Source organism: Sorex fumeus, unplaced genomic scaffold, assembly GCF_029834395.1.
Source record: "Sorex fumeus unplaced genomic scaffold, SorFum_2.1 ptg000014l, whole genome shotgun sequence".
NCBI lineage: Eukaryota > Metazoa > Chordata > Mammalia > Eulipotyphla > Soricidae > Sorex > Sorex fumeus.
The window spans coordinates 37,166,099-37,185,000 of record NW_026606071.1 but is presented as its reverse complement, the minus strand read 5'-3'; the positions used below and the strand labels follow the sequence as shown (position 1 = coordinate 37,185,000).

Below are 18,902 nucleotides of genomic sequence, written 5' to 3'. Positions count from 1 at the left end.
AAGGCGTGCAGCACCCCGGCGTTCTCTGGCTGGCTGTTGTTCCTCAGCCAGCGCTGGGGCCGGAAACTGTCGGGCTCCGGGAAGGTGCTCGCATCCCGGGAGACCACATAATGGCAGAAAACGAACTGGGTCTGCGTGGAGGGGGTAGGGGGAGGGGCGGGTGAAGGCAAGGTGGTGGGGGGAGGGGAGTCCCCCCACTTGGCTCCCCGCGCTCTCGCTCCCCACTCACGTTCTTGGGGAACAAGAAACCGTTCATTTCCATGTCCTTGTCCGTGATGACGCGGGAGTTAATGGGAACCACAGGATAGAGGCTATGGGGGAGATAAAGCGCGGATGGGGCCGGGCCTGGGGCTCAGTGGGTGAGCACTCGCTCGGCAATGTGTGAGGCCCTGGGTTTGAGTCCTGATACTGAAGGGTGTCCCTTGAGCACTGCGGGAGGGCCCCTAAACATTGCCAGGGGTGTCCCCCACCCCCTGCCCGAGGAAAACAACATCCTCCAAATCAGAACCGGATGATAGGTGGCACAGTGGGGAGGACGCTCGTCTTGCATGCAGACAACCTGGGTTCTATCACCAGCACCGCACAGGGTCCCCTGAGCACCGCCAGGAGTGATTCCTGAGCACAGAGCCAGGAGTTAGGCCTGAGCATCACGGGATGTGAACCAAAAACAACAACAACCAAAAAAAAAAAAAGGGCCACACATCCAAAAGAACAAAAGCAACTGGTGTTGGCGTGGAGGTGGCGAGAAAGGGACCCTCCTCCACTGCTGGTGGGAATACCGACTGGCTCAGCCCTTTCGGAAAACAGTATGAACAATTCTCAAAAAATTAGAAATTGAGCTCCCATTTGACCCAGCAATACCACTACTGGGAATATATCCCAGAGAGGCAAAACAGGATAGTCAAAGTGACATCTGCACTTGTATGTTCACTGCAGCACTCTTTACAATAGCCAGAATCTGAAAAAAACCTGAGTACCCAAGAACAGATGACTGGTTAAAGAAACTCTGGTACATCTACACAATGGAGTACTATGTAGCTGTTAGAAAAGATGAAGTCATGAGTTTTACATACAAGTGGTACCACATGGAAAGTATCATGCCAAGCGAAATGAGTCAGAAAGAGAGGGACAGACATAGTAAGATTGCATTCATCTGGGGAACATAAAGTAACAAAATAGGAGACTAACACCCAAGAATGGGCGAGATTAGTACCAGGAGTTTTGCTCCGTGGCTTGGAGGCCAGCCACACATGCTAGGGGAAAAGGCAGCTCAGATAGAGAAGGGAGCACCAAATAAAGGGTGTTGGGAGGATCCTACCAGGATGGGAGAAGCACGCTGAAAGTAGACTATAGACCAAACATGATTGCCACTCAATGCCTCTTTTGCAAACCACAACACCAAAAGGAGAGAGAGAACAAAAGGGAATACCCTGCCACAGAGGCAAGGTGGGATGGGGGGATGGGGGGTGGGAAGGATACTGGGACCCGTGGTGGTGGAAAATGGGCACTGGTGGAGGGATGGGTGCTTGATCGTTGTACAATTGAAACCCAAGCACAAAAATTTATAAATCTACAACTATACCTCATGGTGTTTCACTAACAAAAATTTTTTAAAAATGTAAATGATGGAGAATGGGCACGGGTGGAGGGATGGGTACTGGATCATTGTATAACTGAAACCCAAGCACAAAAATTTGTAAGTTTACAACTGTACCTCATGGTGTTTCACTAATAAAAATTAAAAAAAAAAAGAAAAGATGAAGTCATGAAATTTACACACAAGTGGTACACCATGGAAAGTATCATGCTAAAAGCAAAATGAGTCAGAAAGAGAGGGACAGACATAGAAAGATTGCATTCATCTGGGGAACACAAAGTAACAAAACAGGAGACTAACACCCAAGAATAGCCAAGATAAGTACCAGGAGGTTCACTCCATGGCTAGGAGGCCAGCCACGAATGCTAGGAGAAAAGGCATCTCAGAGAAGGGAGCACCAAATAAAGGGTGCTGGAGGCATCCTCCCAGGACGGGAGAAGCAAGCTGAAAGTAGACTATAGACCAAACATGATTGCCACTCAATGCCCCTTTTGCAAACCACAGCACCCAAAAGGAGAGAGAGAACAAAAGGGAATGCCCTGCCACAGAAGCAGGTTGGGATGGGAGTGATGGGGGGGTGGGAGGGATACTGGGATCAGTGGTGGTGGAAAATGGGTACTGGTGGAGGGATGGGTACTTGAACATTGTATAATTGATACCGAAGCACAAAAATTTGTAAGTCTACAACTGTACCTCTTGGTGTTTCACTAATAAAAAACAAAAAAGGCCAGAGTGATAGTACAGTGGGTACAGCATTTGCCTTGCACGTGGCAGACCCTCGGCATCCCATATGCTCCCCCCCCCAGCACCACCAGGAGTAATTTCTGAGTGCAGAGCCAGGAGTAACCCCTGAGCATCATTGGGTATGACCCAAAAAGCAAAAAAAAAAAAAAAACTCAAAAATTAAAGTGCATGGGGCGGAAGCGATAGCACAGCGGGTAGGGGGGCACTTGCCTTGCATGCGGCCGACCTGGGCTTGATTCCTAGCATCCCATATGGTCCCCCAAGCACCACCAGGAGTAATTCCCGAGTGCAGAGTGAGGAGTAACCCCTGTGCATCGCCAGGTGGGACCCAAAAAGTGAAAAAAAAATCTCAAAAATTAAAGTGCCGTTCTGGAGTCGGGAAGATAGGTCCAGTGGAAGAGCATATGTTGAGCATATGGGAGGTCCTGCATTTGATCCCCCAGCACTTCCGGCCCCTAAGCTCTGCTGAGGGAGCCCTAGTGGCCTCTGAGCACTGCAGGCTGAGCCCCAGAGGCAGTAGGTCTGTCACGCCTCCCCTAGCACCATCCTCAGCTTCACTGGCAATAACCCCTGTATAAAAAAGCCAAACCAGGGGTGAGAGAGAGGCTCAGGGGGGTTGTTTGTCTGTCTGCTGGTTCCGTACTTGGCAGTATCGCTCCAGACCTGGGAGGTCCAAGTTCAATCCCCAACACCACAAGGGTCCCATGAGCACCACCAGGCATATCTCCAAACCCAAACTACCAAAGGAGGGCCAAGTGTCCACCCCTTCCTTGAACCTCACCTCTCTGGTCCCCTCGTCCCTCTCTCCTGCTGGCCCCGCCGCCCCCCCCGCCCCGCCCCGTTCCCGGTTCTGCCTCCGAGTCTCCGTGCTCCCGTGACGAGCACCTACCGCAAGGTCTCCTTGAGCACCGCCTTGAGCAGGGGCATGCGGGCAAAGTCCTTGTGCTGGGGCTTGCTGCCCACGGGGACCACGCTCACCACCTCCTCATACAGGGCGTCCTGCAGCTTGGGGTCCTTGGAGAGGTGGTACAGGGCCCAGGTCAGCGTGTTGGAGGTCTGCGAGTGACAGGGAGGGAGGAAGTAAGGTGAGCGAGGGCATGTGCCCAAGAGGGGATGAGCAAGTGTCCAGAGAGACACAGACCCGGTGCTGGAGAGATAGCACAGCGGGTAGGGCGTTTGCCTTGCACGCGGCCAACCCGGGTTTGATTTCCAGCATACCATACGGTCTCCCTGAGCACTGCCAGGAGTAATTCCTGAGTACAGAGCCAGGAGTAACCCCTGAGCATTGCCGGGTGTGGCTCACAAAGCAGGGAGACATAGACCCTCTGCAGTCTGGATGACGGGCCATGGGACAGGGACTCCTTCCTCTGACAGCAGGGCACAGGAGCAGAGAGCGCCAGAGTGATGAGTTGCATGGGAAAGGAGGTACAGAGAAGGCGTCTGTGACAAGCTGGTCAGTTCACCACTTAGAGGACGGACCATGTCCCTAGGCCCCCAGACAGGCTTCCGGGGGCCAGCGGGAATACCTCTTATAAGAAGACTAACCCCTATAAAATAATACAGTGTGAGACTAATACCCAAGGATGGTAGAAACAAGGGCCAGGAGGATTGGTTCACAGTTGGAAGCCTGCCTCCAGGGCAGGGGGAGACAGCAGTTGGGATGGAGAAGGGACCATTATGAGAATGATGGTTGGAAGGGATCGCTCTGGATGGGAGATGTGTGCTGAAAGTGGATAAAGGATCAAACATGATGGCCTCTCGGCATCTGTACTGCAAACCATAATGCCCAAAAGGAGAGAGAGAGAGAGAGAGAGAGAGAGAGAGAGAGAGAGAGAGAGAGAGTAAGAAGAGAAATGCCTGCCACAGAGGCAAGGAGGGGAATTGGGGGTGGGGTGGGGTTGGTGGGAGGGATACTGGGGACAGTGGTGGTGGGAAACGTACATTGGTGGAAGGATGGGTGTTGGAAATGGGATGTATGCCTGAAACCCAATCATGAAAGCTTTTTAACTGTGTATCTCATGGTGATTCAATAAAAACTTAAAAAAAAAACCAAACAAACAGGAGCTGGAGCGATAGCACAGCGGGTAGGGCGTTTTTCTTGCACACAGCCAACATAGCCGACCTGGGTTCGATTCCCAGCATCCCATATGGTCCCCCGAGCACCTCCAGGAGTAATTCCTGAGTGCATGAGCCAGGAGTAACCCCTGAGCATTGCTGGGTATGACCCAAAAAGCAAAAAAAAAAAAAAAAAAAACAACAACAGAAGACCATCCCGGCCTACCAGATAGAGCAAGGGGGCTGAAGCCTGCCCTGACTCCCATCCCCCACATGCATGAGAAGAAGCTGTCCCCAGCCCTGGGCTGGAGGTGCGCCCCATTCTCCAGGATTAGGCACCTATGGGAATGTGTGTGGGGCAGGGGCTGAGGAATAGAGCTCTGCCTCCCCGGCCCCACACACACACTCACCGTGTCCACCCCGGCCAGGAGCAGCTCCGGCAGGCTGCCCATGGCCTCCCGGGGGCTGAGGAGGCTGCTACTCAGCAGGAAGTGCAGGTACCCGGATATCTGCACCCCGTCCGGCCCCTTGGCCTGCAGCTCGGCCGCTATCTCCTTGATTTTCTCATCAATCAGCTTCTTCCCTGCAGAGACCACAAGGCAAGGTCCAAAGTCAAGGTCATCCAGAAGCAACGGAAATGGTCTGGCATCAGCCCCACCAGGAGCTGCTCAGCCCCCGGGAGACCGGAGATCGTTCGAGCAAATGGTCAGTTCTGCCACTCAGGTTCTAGAACTGGCCCTGCCTCTCTCTTCCCAGGGTTGGCTGAAATATTTCACATACACAGGGGCCAGAGCTATAGTGCAGTGGGGAGGGCGCTTGCCTTGCACGCGTCTGCCTGGGGTTTGATCCCAGGAACCCCATATGATCGCCTGAGCCCCTGCCAGGAGTAATTCCTGAGCACAGAGCCAGGACTAAGCCCTGAGCACCTCAGGGTGCGCCCTCCCCCGCAAATAAAAACATTTATATACATCTTAGTCCCCTCTCGGAGAGCCTGGCAAGCTACCGAGTGTATCTTGCCCGCATGGCAGAGACTGGCAAGCTACCCGTGACGTACTCAATATGCCAAACACAGTAATGACAAGTCTCACAAAGGAGATGTTACTGGGCCCGCTCGAGTAAATCGATGAACAATGGGAGGACCGTGACCGTTAGTTCCTTCTCATGATTGGCTCAGAACATTTTATAGACATCTCTTCACATGACTGTCTAAGAACATTTTATTTTATTTCATTTGGTTTTTCAGGACACACCTGGCAGTGCTCAGGGGTTACTCCTGGCTCTAAACTCAGGAATTAGTCCTGGCGGTGCTTGCAGGACAAAATGGGAAGTCAGGGATTAAATCCAATTTGACTGCATGCAAGGCAAGTGCCCTACCTGCTGTACTATCTCCAGCCCCTCCCATATGGTGTGTGTGTGTATGTGTGTGTGTGTGTATACACACACACACATACACACACACACACACACACACACACACACATATATATATATATATATATATATATATATATATATATATATCACATCACTCTTTTCACCTGATTGGCCCAAAACATTTTTATAAACGATTCAGTCTTTGAGTCTTTGTGTAATTTCCTCAAAAGATTTGTTTTCTTATTGGACTATTCCAGTGATGCTCAGGGGTTATTCCTGGCTCTGCATTTAGGAATCACTTCTAGTGGTGCTTAGGGGACTGTACAGGATGACAGGGATTGAGCCCGAGTCAGCCACATGCCAGGCTTGCCGTGTACACACACACACACACACACACACACACACACACACACACACACACTCCCTTCTGTAACTGACTCAGAACATTACATACATCTCACTCCCTTTCCAGAACAGGCTATACACCTCCTGCTGGCCCATCTCCCTGAATTAACTCACCTACCACACAAACTTGCTGTCTAAGCAGCCCAGACACATATAGTAAAGAGCTTTCCCCCAGATGCTCTGGAGGCCTCCACAGCGTCAACCCCTACGGTTTGCTGTTTTGCCTTTAATAACCGTGATCTGAGCCGGAGAACAGTTCAGCAGAGAGGGAGCTTGCCTTGCATGCAGCCGGCCCAGGTTTGATCCCCGACATCCCATATGATCCCCCAAACACCGCTAGGAGTTATCCCTGGGTATAGAGCCAGGAGTGGCCTCTGAGCACTGCCAGGTGTGCCCCACCCAAAATAAATAAATAAAATAGATCTCCTTTGCTCTAGCCTAATCCTCTGGTAAACTCGCTCAGACCCAGCAAGGTCCAGGTTCAAGTTTCTCCTCTCCAAGGTCAGAGCAAAGAATCTGAGGGCCAGAAAGGTTCTGGGAAGAAGGCAAGTCACAGACTCTGAGATATACATCCCCACATGCCCGTGCCCTAACACTTTCGGTCCGGACCCACTCACCAAAAGCAAAGATGTTATTCCAGCCTTCTATGTACCAGTCCCAGAAGGGCAGCACGGAGCGGGTCCACTTGGGGAGGAAGGTGGAATAGACAGAGTAGCGGAACATCTGCTGTACCGAGTCGATGAAGGTCGCCGTGTCCTGGGGGATGGACGGCTGCAGACAGCCCATGCGTTTCTCAAACAGGATGTAGCAAATGGCTGGTAGTGCACACAGAGCATTACAGGGAGGGCCAGCGGGGGGCTCTGAGCAGGGGAAGCCCAAGCCGGGTGCCTCCCCCCACCTCCACCCCACCCATCCCCCCCCCCCATTTCTCTCATCACGGACCTTCCAGGGCAAAATAGTAGAGCTGGTGTGCTACGTCGGACACCTGGTCCCCCGTGGCGCTGTCCACCCGCAACTGGCCCAGCCGCACCATGAAGTCGTCGATGACCTCGTTCAGTGCGTCCGTGTAGAGCGCGGCCTCTCCGGGCTTCAGGAGCCGCTGGTTCAGGGCTTGCCGCAGCTGGTGCCACTCGTGGCCCTCCCTGAGTCACACAGATGGAAGGATGCAAGGGGGTGGGAGTGGGAGGGGTCAAGCCAAACTCCAGAGCCACCATCCTGACGAGGCCACAGGACCCAGAATCAGTCTAATGCTGTTCCCCTCAAGGACAGCTTATCGGAAAGTAAATGAGTAAATGAAGCCGTGATTGAGACTTGTCTTTTGTGTGTGTGTGTGGGGGGGACTCTCCTAGGAGTGCTCAGGGCTTACTCCCAGCTCTGTGCCTAGGGAGCACTCCTGGCTGGTCCAGGAGACCACGGATGCAAAGGTTCGAACCCAGGTCAGTCAGTCATATGCAAGGCCAGCACCCTACCAAATTGTTCTATTGCTCTGCCCCCTCCCCCAAGTCTTTTTTTTTTTTTTTGCTTTTGGGTCACACCCCGCGATGCACAGGGGTTACTCCTGGCTCATGCACTCAGCAATTACTCCTGGCAGTGCTCGGGGAGACCATATGGGATGCTGGGAATCAAACTCGGGTCGGCTTTGTGCAAGGCAAATGCCCTGCCCGCTGTGCTATCGCTACAGCCCCGCCATCCAAGTCTTGAGATTTTTTCAAAAAGAAATCAATGGGAGAGATCAGCCTGACCCCTAGCAGCTCCTAAAGACAGAGTTGTCATTGTTAAATGCCTGACCCGCTACTTGGTGGCCCAGGACCAATATTACTGCCTCCCCGCCTCCCCCCCACCACCACCAAAAAGTGACCAAAATACAGATTCTAAATAAGGAAGAAAAAAACAAAGCCACTCATTGTTTGGGGGATTCAGTCACATGCTACAGCAAAAGAGACCAGAGCCAGACCCCCTGGGGAGAGCATGCCCAGGAGCTGGGGTTAATTCCCTCTGCTTGTGTGTTGACGGGCTTGAGCGATAGCACAGCGGGTAGGGCATTTGCCTTTCATGCAGCCAACATGGCCAACCTGAGTTCGATTCCTCTGCCCCTCTCGGAGAGCCTGGCAAGCTACTGAGAGTATCTCGCCCGCACGGCAAAGTCTGGCAAGCTCCCAGTGATGTATTCGATATGCCAAAAAACAGTAACAACAAGTCTCACAATTTGTTGTGAGATGTTACTAGTGCCTGCTCAAGCAAATCAATGAACAACAGGAGGACAGTGTGTGTGTTGACATACTCAACTGTGTGTGTGTGATATACTCAGCCCATCCTTCAATTCGCACAATATCACCTTGGTCTCGAGGCCAGCCTTCGGGGCTGAAGCCTCCACGTGTCTCTGGCCACAGCACATACATGAGAGTCCTATGGGACAACATGTGCTCAACAAAGAATCTGAGAGAGATTTTTTTTTCCCAGCACGGTGGCAATGTTGCTTCCATCAGAAATAGGTATGTCCCCTTATGATTCAAGTTGGGATCTTTGCAACCAGGATGTAGAAAAATGGACTTGGAAAGATCCTAGAGGAAGCCTTGGAGATACTCCAGTCTAAACTTTCTGTCTCCCATGTGATAGACACAAGGCGCAGAGGGTAAATATTCTTTTGTCTGAAGCTGTACAGTCTAGGGACTGGAGTGCTAGCACAGCAGGTAGGGAATTTGCCTTGCACGCAGCCGACCCCGGGTTCGATTCCCAGCATCCCCTATGGTCCCCGGAGCAACGCCGGGAATAATTCCTGAGTGCAGAGCCACGAGTAACCCCTGAGCATCGTTGGGTGTGACCCCCCACCAAAAAAAAGAAAAAAAAAGCTGTACAGTCTATGCTGGGGAAAGTCCATGAACAGACTCTGGGCTTCCCCCCAGCCCCACCTTCATCGTCTAGACTGAAAATCAGGCTCGGGGCTGGAGTGATAGCACAGCAGGTAGGGCGTTTGCCTTGCATGGGGCCGACCCAGGTTTGATTCCCAGCATCCCATATGGTTCCCTGACACTGCCAGGGATAATTCCTGAGTGCAGAGCCAGGAGTGACCCCTGTGCATCGCCGGGTGTGACCCAAAAAGCAAATAAGTAAATAAATAAATAAATAAATGCCTGATATTAAAAAAGAAAGAAAGAAAGAAAGAAAGAAAAGAAAATCAGGCTCAGAGGAAATCTAAGAGATTTTTCTCTACCATGACCCCCAGGAGGCACCACCCCTCCCCCCCCGGCTGATCTCTGGGGGTCCCTGGTCCTGACCATCCACGCCCAGCTCACGTGGTGAAAGGCCCGTAGGCCAGGCCATTCAGGTTGCGATGTTCCTTCCACAGCTCCATGTCATTTCGCACTGGGTACTTGCCCTCCTGCCGCATCACCTGCTCCACGAGCGGAGCGCTGGCCAGGTTCACGTGGACCTGAGGGCCGACCTGAGTCAGCCACATTGGGCCATACTCAGCCTTGTTCAGCACCTGTGAAGTTCAACCAAAGGAGAATGATTAAGGCCCAGCCAGGCCAGCAACTTCCGGGGAGGAGGTGGGAGCAAGTGGGATCTGCTTGGCCATATTCTTGTAGGTGGGATGTGTGGGAGGGTGTTGACAGGGTGGTCCTGTGTTCACAAAGGAGAACAGACTCAAAATGACACAAGGAGCGAGACTTCTGAGAGCAAAGGGGAAACTGAAGCTGGGAGGAAATGCGTTTGTGGAAAGATGAGATGTGTGGCTGGTTGAGATAAAGCTTTCTGGGGTCCAGGGGGTTCTTTTAATTTTTTTGGAGAAATCATGGTTTAGCAGAGCCCTGGAAACTGAAGACCTCTGGTTCCAGCCACAACCATGCTTAAGACCACTCTCCACACGTTTGGACAAGTCCCACGCATGAAGGAACCGGCAGAGGAACTCAGGTGTGCGGGACCCGGGGCATAGATCTCCAAGCCTGCTCGGATTGGGACTGGGCCTCCTCCACTCAGATCCCCCATCTTCCAGTATGTAGGCGTTACACCCACCAACTGCCCCCGGCGCCGTGTAATCCCATCAATGGCCAAGACCCAGAGACTATGAAACCCAGCTCCTGGAAGGGCGCTAGTTCTTACTCTGGAGAACTTGGCAGGCTACCAAAAGTATCCTGCCCACATGGCAGAGTCTGGCAAACTCCCTGTGGCGTATTCAATATGCCAAAAACCAGTAACAATGATGGGTCTCATTCTCCTGACCCTGAAAGAGACTCGAATGTAGCACTTTCTAAAGTCTCAGGGCTAGGACGAAGGTTACTGGTGCCTGCTCAAGGAAACTGATGAACAGGATGACAGTGACAGTGATACAGAGATACATAGTTTAGAACAGTACTGATACTATTGTTTTACACACACACACACACACACACACACACACACACACACACACACACTATAGCAATGATCTATGCCCTACCCAATGCCAGAGTGCCAAGATCCCTCTGCATTACCTGCATTTCTTTCCCGGAAGTCTCTTAGCATTCTCAGATCAAAGTTCTATTTGTTTTGTACCCAGCAGGACTCAAGGCTTGCTCCTGGCTCTGCATTCAGGAATCACTCCTGGTGGTACTCAGATGACCATGTGGGATGCCTGGCATTGAATGCAGGTGAGCTGCATGCAAGGCAAGTGTACTACCCGCTATACTATCTCTTCGGCCCCCGGATCATGGTTCTTTTGACCGCATCTCAGAGTCGTTTCCACTGAGCATGGTCTAATCTCTTGCTTGGTTTCTGTACATTCCCCAAACAAGCGAGATCATCTGGTGTCCGTCTTTCTCTTTCTGACTCACTCTACTCAGCATGACACCCTCCCAATCCGCTCAAGTTGTAACGCAGAACAAGATTTCATCTTTTCTACAGATGAGTAGTATGGCATAGTACAGTGCGTAAGGAACTTTGCTTGTATGTGATCAGCCTGGGTTTGATCTCCGGCACCCTATAGGGTCCCCTGAGTCCACCAGGAGTGATCCCAGAGCGCAGAACCAGGAGTAAGTCCTGAACACCACTGTGTGTGGCAAGGTAAGGCAGAAGAAAAGAAAAACATCTGTATCACTTTGCGGGGGAGAAAGATGTAGAGAAACAGAAGAGTGGGTTTGCCTTGCTTATGGCTGACCCAGTTTCAATCCCTGACACGCCATACAGTTCCTCACCGGGTGTGATCCCAGAGAACTGGTGGTTGTGGCCCAAAAACAAAACAAAACAAGACAAAAAAAAAAAAACCCTCATAACTCCTAGGAGAATACAACAAAACTGCCTCAATATATTACCCACTGTCACAGTCTCTGTCCTCCTGTTGTTCATTGATTTGTTCGAGCGGGCTCAGTAATATTGTTACTGTGTTTGGCATATCGAATACGCCATGGGGAGCTTGCCAGGCTTTGCCGTGTGGGCGAGATACTCTCAGTAGCTTGCCGGGCTCTCCGAGAGGGGTGAAGGAATTGAACCCGGGTCAGCCATGTTGGCTGCGCGCAAGGCAAATGCTTTACCCGCTGTGCTATCATATTACCCAAATGCTTAGAATCCACCTTGAGTGAATTCTACCTCTTCCTAAAAGACAGCCTGGAAGCCCATTTCCACAGGATCTGCACTTTGACCTGCAGAAAATGAAAACTGAGGGTGTGGAGTGATAGGACAGTGAGTAGAGCACTTACCTTGCAGGCAGCCTACCTGGGTTCAATTCCGGCACCCCATCTGATTCCCCCAGGCACCATCAGGAGTGATGCCTGAGTGCCTCTACTCAGGCATCATTCCTGACAGGGCTCAGGGGACCATCTGGGGTACCAGGGATCAAACCTAGGACGGCCGTGTGCAAGGCAAGTGCCCTGCCCTATTTCCTGATGCTTCTAAGAAGATAAGTGTAGACTTTGGTAATGGTTTGGGGATCAGGACGCGCACCTTGCAGTCACAAGGACCCTGGTTCCAACCCCAGTGCCACATGACCCTCCAAATACCACTCAGGGGGCTGAGTTTTGCTGGGCATGATCCCCCAGCCCCCTGAGACTTACTTGAGAGCCCCCATCTCCCCTCCAGGTATATCAGCATTTGCCATTTGCTTTCCTAGAGAACTGCTGATCAGATACTCCTGCGAGTTCCCTGTGAGCTGGTGACCAAGACGGATGGCGGGGCGGGGGGGGGGGGGGACGATACCACAGGACAATCCTGCCCCAATGTGCTGAGGTTTAACTGAGAGGATGCAGTAAGTGGTTTCTGTCTGAAGGCAGGGAGAGATGGGGCCAGAGAGAGAGTCCAGTGGGTAGGTCGCTTGCCTTGCACATGGCTAACCATGCACGGGTTTGATCTCCAGTACCCCAGATGGTCCCCTGAGCCCTGTCAGGAGTGATGTGTGAGTACAGTGTAGAGCCAGGAGTAAAGTATCAGGAAAGAAAGAAAGAAAGAAATAAAGAAAGAAAGAAAGAAAGAAAGAAGAAAGAAAGAAGAAAGAAGAAAAGAAAGGAAGGAAGAAGAAAAAGAAGGAAGAAAGGAAGGAAGAAAGGAGGGAGGGAGGGAGGGAGGAAGGAAGGAAGGAAGGAAGGATGGAAGGAAGGACGGACCTGAGGGAAGGAGGGAAGGGATGGGAAGGGAAGGGAAAGAGGGAGGGAGAAAAAAAGGAAGGAAGGCAAGCAGGAAGGAAGGAAAGAAGGAAGAAAAGAAGGAAGGAAGAAGGAAGGAAACAGGCAGGTAGAGGAAAGTTATTCTGAAACACAAGCCATCTGCCGCTGCTCAGGAGCGTTGGGACGGCGGGTGAGCCTTCCCGAATGTCAGGGTTCATGCACACTCACATCAGTGGTCCCTTGCCATCTGATTTCATTGTTCCTAAAACTTCCATGAAGGAAGGAAGACTAGAGAGAAATAAGGCACTCGGCTTGCATGCGGCCCACCCAGTTCAAACCTACCCACCAAACGGTTCCCCAAGCTTTAAATAGTGAATATTTTACTGGGCGTGTATTATGTTACCTTCACTTTTTTCAGGACTGGGGGTGGCCGGGGGGGGGGGGGGGGGAGGCTCTCATCAGCAATTCTCCACCAACCAGGTCAGCAGTTCAATACAAGGGTCCGAGGATGCTGCATTGTCACCAATGGTGCCCCCCCCCCCGGGGCCTTGCTGATGCTCTGGGCTCCCTGTGGTGTGGGGACTGCACCCGGGCGAGGCGTATAACCACTCTCCTCTCCTTCTGAGAACAGACTCAGAAGGGACCAAGCAGCTAGACTCCTGAGTGCAAGGAGTATCTGGAGGAAACTGAGGCTGCAGGAATGCGTTTGTGGAAAGATGGGTGTATAACTGGCTGAGATATAGCTACTTGGGGTCCAGGGGGGTTCTTTTTGAGGGATTATAGCTTAGAACAGTACTGATATTATTGTTTTACACACATACATACACACATACACACACACAAGTGATTTTTGAAACATAGAACCACCACTGAGCACTGCCAGGTGTGGACACCCCAAAATTTTTCATTAACAGGCCTTACTTACTTAAGGGCTGGAGTGATAGTACAGAGGATAAGGGCATCTACTCTACATGCCGCCAATGTGGGTTGGATCCCCAATATTTTACATGGTCCCCGAGTACCATCAGGAGTGATCCGAGTGGGATCCGGGGTGGGTCGGGTGTAAGCTTGGGGGTGGCCCCCACAAAAGGCTCTCCTCCAATGTCTGACTTCTCTGCTGTGTCCGACGGGCTTCAGGAGCCCCGAGACCTGGCAGAAACCAGAGGCTGGTTCTTCCCTCATTCAGTCCTCACTGCTGTTGCCGGAGGTATTTTGAGGGTCCCCCTGGGCCCCCCGGTATTTCAGGCAGTACAGCATCCTCAGACTCTCGTATTGAACTTCTGGCCTGCTTGGCGAAAAATCACTGGTGAGAGACACCGCCCTCCCCCCTCTAAAAACAACAACAACAACAACAAAGGTAACACACACATGCCCAGTAAAACATTCACTATTTAAAGCTGCCACTGCCATGCAGTTGGCCAGGACTACTCCCAGCTCTGCTGACATTGGGGGCTGGATAATTCTTTGTTGTGATAACTGCTCCGTGCACTGTTGGCTCTTTCTCAGCAGCCCTGGACTCTCCCCATGGGCACCTTCTCTGAATTGTGACAATGAAACTTTAAAAAAAAAAAATCTTTAGGGGCCAGAGCGATAGTACAGCAGGTAGGGCACCTGCCCTATACAGCAGGTAGGGCACCTGACCTGGGTTTGATCCCAGGCATCCCATAGGGTCCTCAGAGCACCATCAAGAGTGATTCCTGAGTGCAGAGCCAGGAGTAATCCTGAATAGCACCGGGTGTGGTTCAAGAAACCAAAAGTAAATAGTTAAATTATAACTCACTGGACACACAAACGAATCTCAGACCCAAGCAACTTGCTGCAGAGACGAACCGGGACTTTGCAATAGGCCTTTTCTGCTGGCTGCTCCGGACGGGGCAGGTGTTGTCCCTCCACCTTCCCTCTAGGGGCTCCAGATCCCACACAGCCATGATCCAGAGACACACAAACGAATCTCAGACCTGAGCAACTTGCTGCAGCGATTCCTTCAGACCCTAATTATGAAAATCTTAGAATTCCTAGAGTGCGGCCGCAATAGCACAGCGGTAGGGCGTTTGCCTTGCGCGCAGCCAGCCCGGCCGATCTGGGTTCGATTCCTCTGCCCCTCTTGGAGAGCCCAGCAAGCTACCGAGAGTATCTCGCCCACACGGCAAAGCCTGGCAAGCTACCTGTGACGTATTCGATATGCCAAACACAGTAACAAGAAGTCTCACAATGAAGACGTTACTGGGCCCGCTCAAGCAAATATTATATCCACACAGCGGTAGGGCGTTTGCCTTGCGTGCAGCCATCCCGGCTGAGCCGGGTTCGATTCCTCCACCCTTCTCGGAGAGCCCGGCAAGCTACTGAGAGTATCTCACCCATATGGCCATACCTGTGACCTATTCAATATGCCAAACATAGTAACAACAAGTCTCAAAATGGAGATGTTACTGGGCCTGCTCGAGCAAAAAATCGATGAACAACGGGAGGGCAGTGCCAGAGGACAACAAGCAATACAAAACACATTGTCTAGCATTGCATTTTCGGCAGGTATGAGGGGTGGTAGGACTGGTTTCGAAATATTGAAGATAACTAAAGCAGGAAAGAGTGTTTTGCAAATTCTCACACAGGCAGGGGGAGGCGTGGAATGGGGCGGGGCGGGGGGAGATACTGGGGATTTCGGTGGTGGCAAATGTGCACTGGTGAAGGGATGGGTGTTTAATGACCATATGATCGAAGCTCAAATATGAAAGTTTTGTTACCGGGCTGAAGAGACAGCACAGAGGGTAGGGCATTTGCCTTGCACGCGGATGACCCGGATTTGATTTCCAGCATCCCATATGGTCCCCTGAGCATCGCCACGAGTAACTCCTGAGTGCAGAGCCAGGAGTAACCCCTGTGCATTGCCAGGTGTGACCCAAAAAGCAAAAAAAAAAAAAGTTTTGTTACTGTACCTCATGGTGAATTAATTAAAAAATAAATAAATTTAAAAAATTATAACTCACAAAGGTGAGTCACTAAAAAGAAAAGGAAGGGGGCTGGAGAGATAGCATAGCGGGTAGGGCGTTTGCCTTGCATGCGGCCAACCCGGGTTCAATTCCCAGCATCCCATATGGTTCCCTGAGCACCGCCAGGAGTAACTCCTGAGTGCAGAGCCAGGAGTAACCCCTGTGCATCGCCAGGTGTGACCCAAAAAGCAAAAAAATTAAAAAAATTAAAAATAAAATAAAAAGAAAAGGAAGGAAGGAAGGAAGGAAGGAAGGAAAGAAGGAGGAAGGAAGGAGAGAAAGAAAGGAAGAATACAGACAGACAGACAGACAGAAAGAAAGAAAGAAAGAAAGAAGACAGGAAGGAAGGAAGGAAGGAAGGAAGGAAGGAAGGAAGGAAGGAAGGAAGAGCCCTTAGGCATTTCCAAAAGGCACCCTGGGGGGTGGGGGGGACCCAACTCACCCCAAGTTGAGAAACTTGGCTATAACCCCACTCTTTTTTTTCCTAATTGTGTTTTATTGACTCACCTTGAGATACAGTTACAAAGTTGTTCATGATTGGGTTTCAGTTTATACAATGTTCCAGCCCCGGCCCTTCACCAGATACATTTCCTGCCACCAATGTCCCAAGTTTCCCTCCTGCCCCCATCAGTCTTCCTCTGTGGCAGCTACTTTTCTCTTTTCGTCTCTCTCTCATTTTCTTTCTACCTTATTTTCCTTTCAGGTACTGTGATAACAACAGCCTCTCAGTTTATGTCTTAATTCTTTCATTTTAAAGAATTCTTTATAAGAAATTATACCTTACTTCAGAGTTTGGTTTAATTTCTCCCTCATTAAGTTCAAATTCCTTTGTAATGTGACCTAAAAAAAAAAAACCCACAAAACTGCAAAGTCATAGTTTATAGAGTTCACTTTCTTCTTTACACAGAAATCGGCTTGTTAGATGTTCCAGGGAACAGAAAAACAGTGTCACACTGTAGCATTCCTGGAATCTGGGACTTCTTGGAACCTGAAAGAAAATTCAGACTCCAGCCAAGCTGGTGCTGGTGGGAGCCCCTGGGGTGGGTCCTTGGGGCGACCCTCACTTCAGCCCTCTCCTCCCATTCCCCATCTCCGTCCGTTCTCTTGGTGGGACTTACCAGGCATCTATTTATGTCAGAACTTATTTTAGAAGGACACCAGAACCCTCGCTGGGAAATGTATAGCGTCTCCGAGCCGCCCATTGAGGCTGTAACCTGAGTTGCACGGAGAGCCCCAGGTTCCTGGCTGAGGTTCCTGGGTGTCACAGCAGAACCGAGCCTGCTGGAGGATGGAGGGGACAGTGGCCTCCGCCAGCTGACTCTGTCCTGAGGAGACATGGCACTGCATTCATTCACCTGCCACCCAAGAGCACTCCTATTGTGTTCTTCCCCACCCCCCGAGGGCCCCCTCCCCACCCCCCCAGGATTAATCTAGGATTGGGGAGTATCTCCCAGAGCACAGCAGGAAAGATCTTTCTGGGAGACTTCTTGGGTTCAGAGACACCGGAGAGAATTTATAACACAGGCTCTAAGTCACTGCGGCATTGTTGGGTGAACGGACATGTCCTCCCCGCTCTGGTGGGCTCCTCATCACCTCCGCCAGGGATCGGATGCACGCCTGAGTGACACAGAGCAGCTCTCAGTCACTGTGAGGGTTGGGGGGCGGGTGGTAAAGGATCGGAGAGCCAGGGACACAACCGACTCTCAAAACTGGGCAGCGTGCAGCCACCGGCACAGACAACAGTCTTCACAAGCCTAGATTAAAGGGCTGGGAAACAACTCCGCGGCCAAGACGTGTGAGGCTTGGTAAGTTCGATCCCCCCCGCCCCATTTCCATGGCAAGCACCAACTAAATAAGAGTCTGGTAACTCTGCTGTGTGTGGTCCCCAGGGCTGCCAACCGTGTCCGGTCACACTGCAGCTACGGGTGCATGAGCTGCACAGCTAAAGGCTGCCACCCCCCGGTGCTCACTGACATTTGCAAAAAAAAAAAAAAATGCAAGCACGGAAGTCGGGGCTGACGCTCAGCAAACACAAGGGCGTGAGTTTGTGGGTGTAGGCTTTGGCGAGCACTGAGTTACGAGCACCACCAGCAGCCCTGTGTGTGACCCTGGTCATCAAAACAACATCGAGAGAAGGAGAGATATGGAGGAATAAAAAATAACCCCTTAAAAAATAATAAGGGCGGGGCGCTGGAGTGATAGCACAGCGGGTAGGGTGTTTGCCTTGCAGGCGGCCCGATCCGGGTTCGATTCCCAGCATCCCATATGGTTCCCCAAACAAGGCCAGGAGTAATTCCTGAGTGCATGAACCAGGAGTAATCCCTGTGCATCGCTGGGTGTGACCCAAAAAGCAAAAAAAAAAATAAATAAAATAAAATAAGGGCATGGGCCGGAGTGATGGTACAACGGGTAGGGTGTTTGCCTTGCACATGACTGATGCAGGTTCGATCCCCAGCATCCCATATGGTCCCCAAGCACTGCCAGGAGTAATTGCTGAATGCAGAGCCAGCAGTAACACCTGTGCATCGCCAGGTGTGACCCAAAAAGCAAAATAAATAAATAATAAAAATCTGGGAAATCTGTTTCACAAATGAAAGTAAGGAGCAGGCTCATTCACAGCAGCATCTGTAGTGAGCTGGCCGTTTGTGCTAGCCAGCGTGTCTAAACGCAAGCCTCTGGGATAGCCGTTAAGATGAAAGGAGTGATTAAGAGGGACTCAGAGTGGAACCCTGATCTGATAGGATGAGTGTCCTTACATGGGCATGTGCAGCCATGTGGTGGCTGTGACGAAGAATCCCATCCAAAACCCAGAAAATCACGAGCTGCAGGAGAGCAGGAGAAGACACTGATTTGGTCATTGCTGGGGATGTGTGGACAGCAGCTGCAGTGGACATTCAGGAGAGTTCCCCAAGGAATGAGACAGAGAATCCCCAGGGACACACCATCGCCACTCCCACGGAGCGATCCCAGAGAGATGGAAGTGTGGGCCACACTGAGAAGGCTCAGGTGTGATGAACAAGACTCCCCCTAACAGGCAGAAGTGGAAACAGCCCAAATGTTCCCAGACGATGAATGGGCAGAGGTAGGGTTAGTATGTACAATAACAGGATAGTATTCAGCCAGGAAAAGGCACAAAGGGAGTGCAGGAGTGACAGCACAGCGGGTAGG

The 18,902-nt window shown here is 51.3% G+C and overlaps 1 protein-coding gene across 1 annotated transcript in view; it reads right to left on the bottom strand.

Moving 5' to 3' along the window:
* The window catches only part of LOC130021006 (sterol 26-hydroxylase, mitochondrial), a 35,591-nt gene that overhangs the window by 481 nt on the left and 16,208 nt on the right, over positions 1 to 18,902 (bottom strand). Inside the window, exons 2-8 of the mRNA XM_056111747.1 lie at positions 9,469 to 9,659; positions 7,118 to 7,317; positions 6,793 to 6,990; positions 4,807 to 4,979; positions 3,231 to 3,397; positions 230 to 311; positions 1 to 131 (exon numbers count right to left, since the gene is read on the bottom strand). The exon at positions 1 to 131 is cut by the window's left edge and continues 85 nt beyond it. Coding sequence (XP_055967722.1) covers positions 1 to 131; positions 230 to 311; positions 3,231 to 3,397; positions 4,807 to 4,979; positions 6,793 to 6,990; positions 7,118 to 7,317; positions 9,469 to 9,659 — 1,142 coding nt within the window. The remainder of the gene's footprint in view (positions 132 to 229; positions 312 to 3,230; positions 3,398 to 4,806; positions 4,980 to 6,792; positions 6,991 to 7,117; positions 7,318 to 9,468; positions 9,660 to 18,902) is intronic.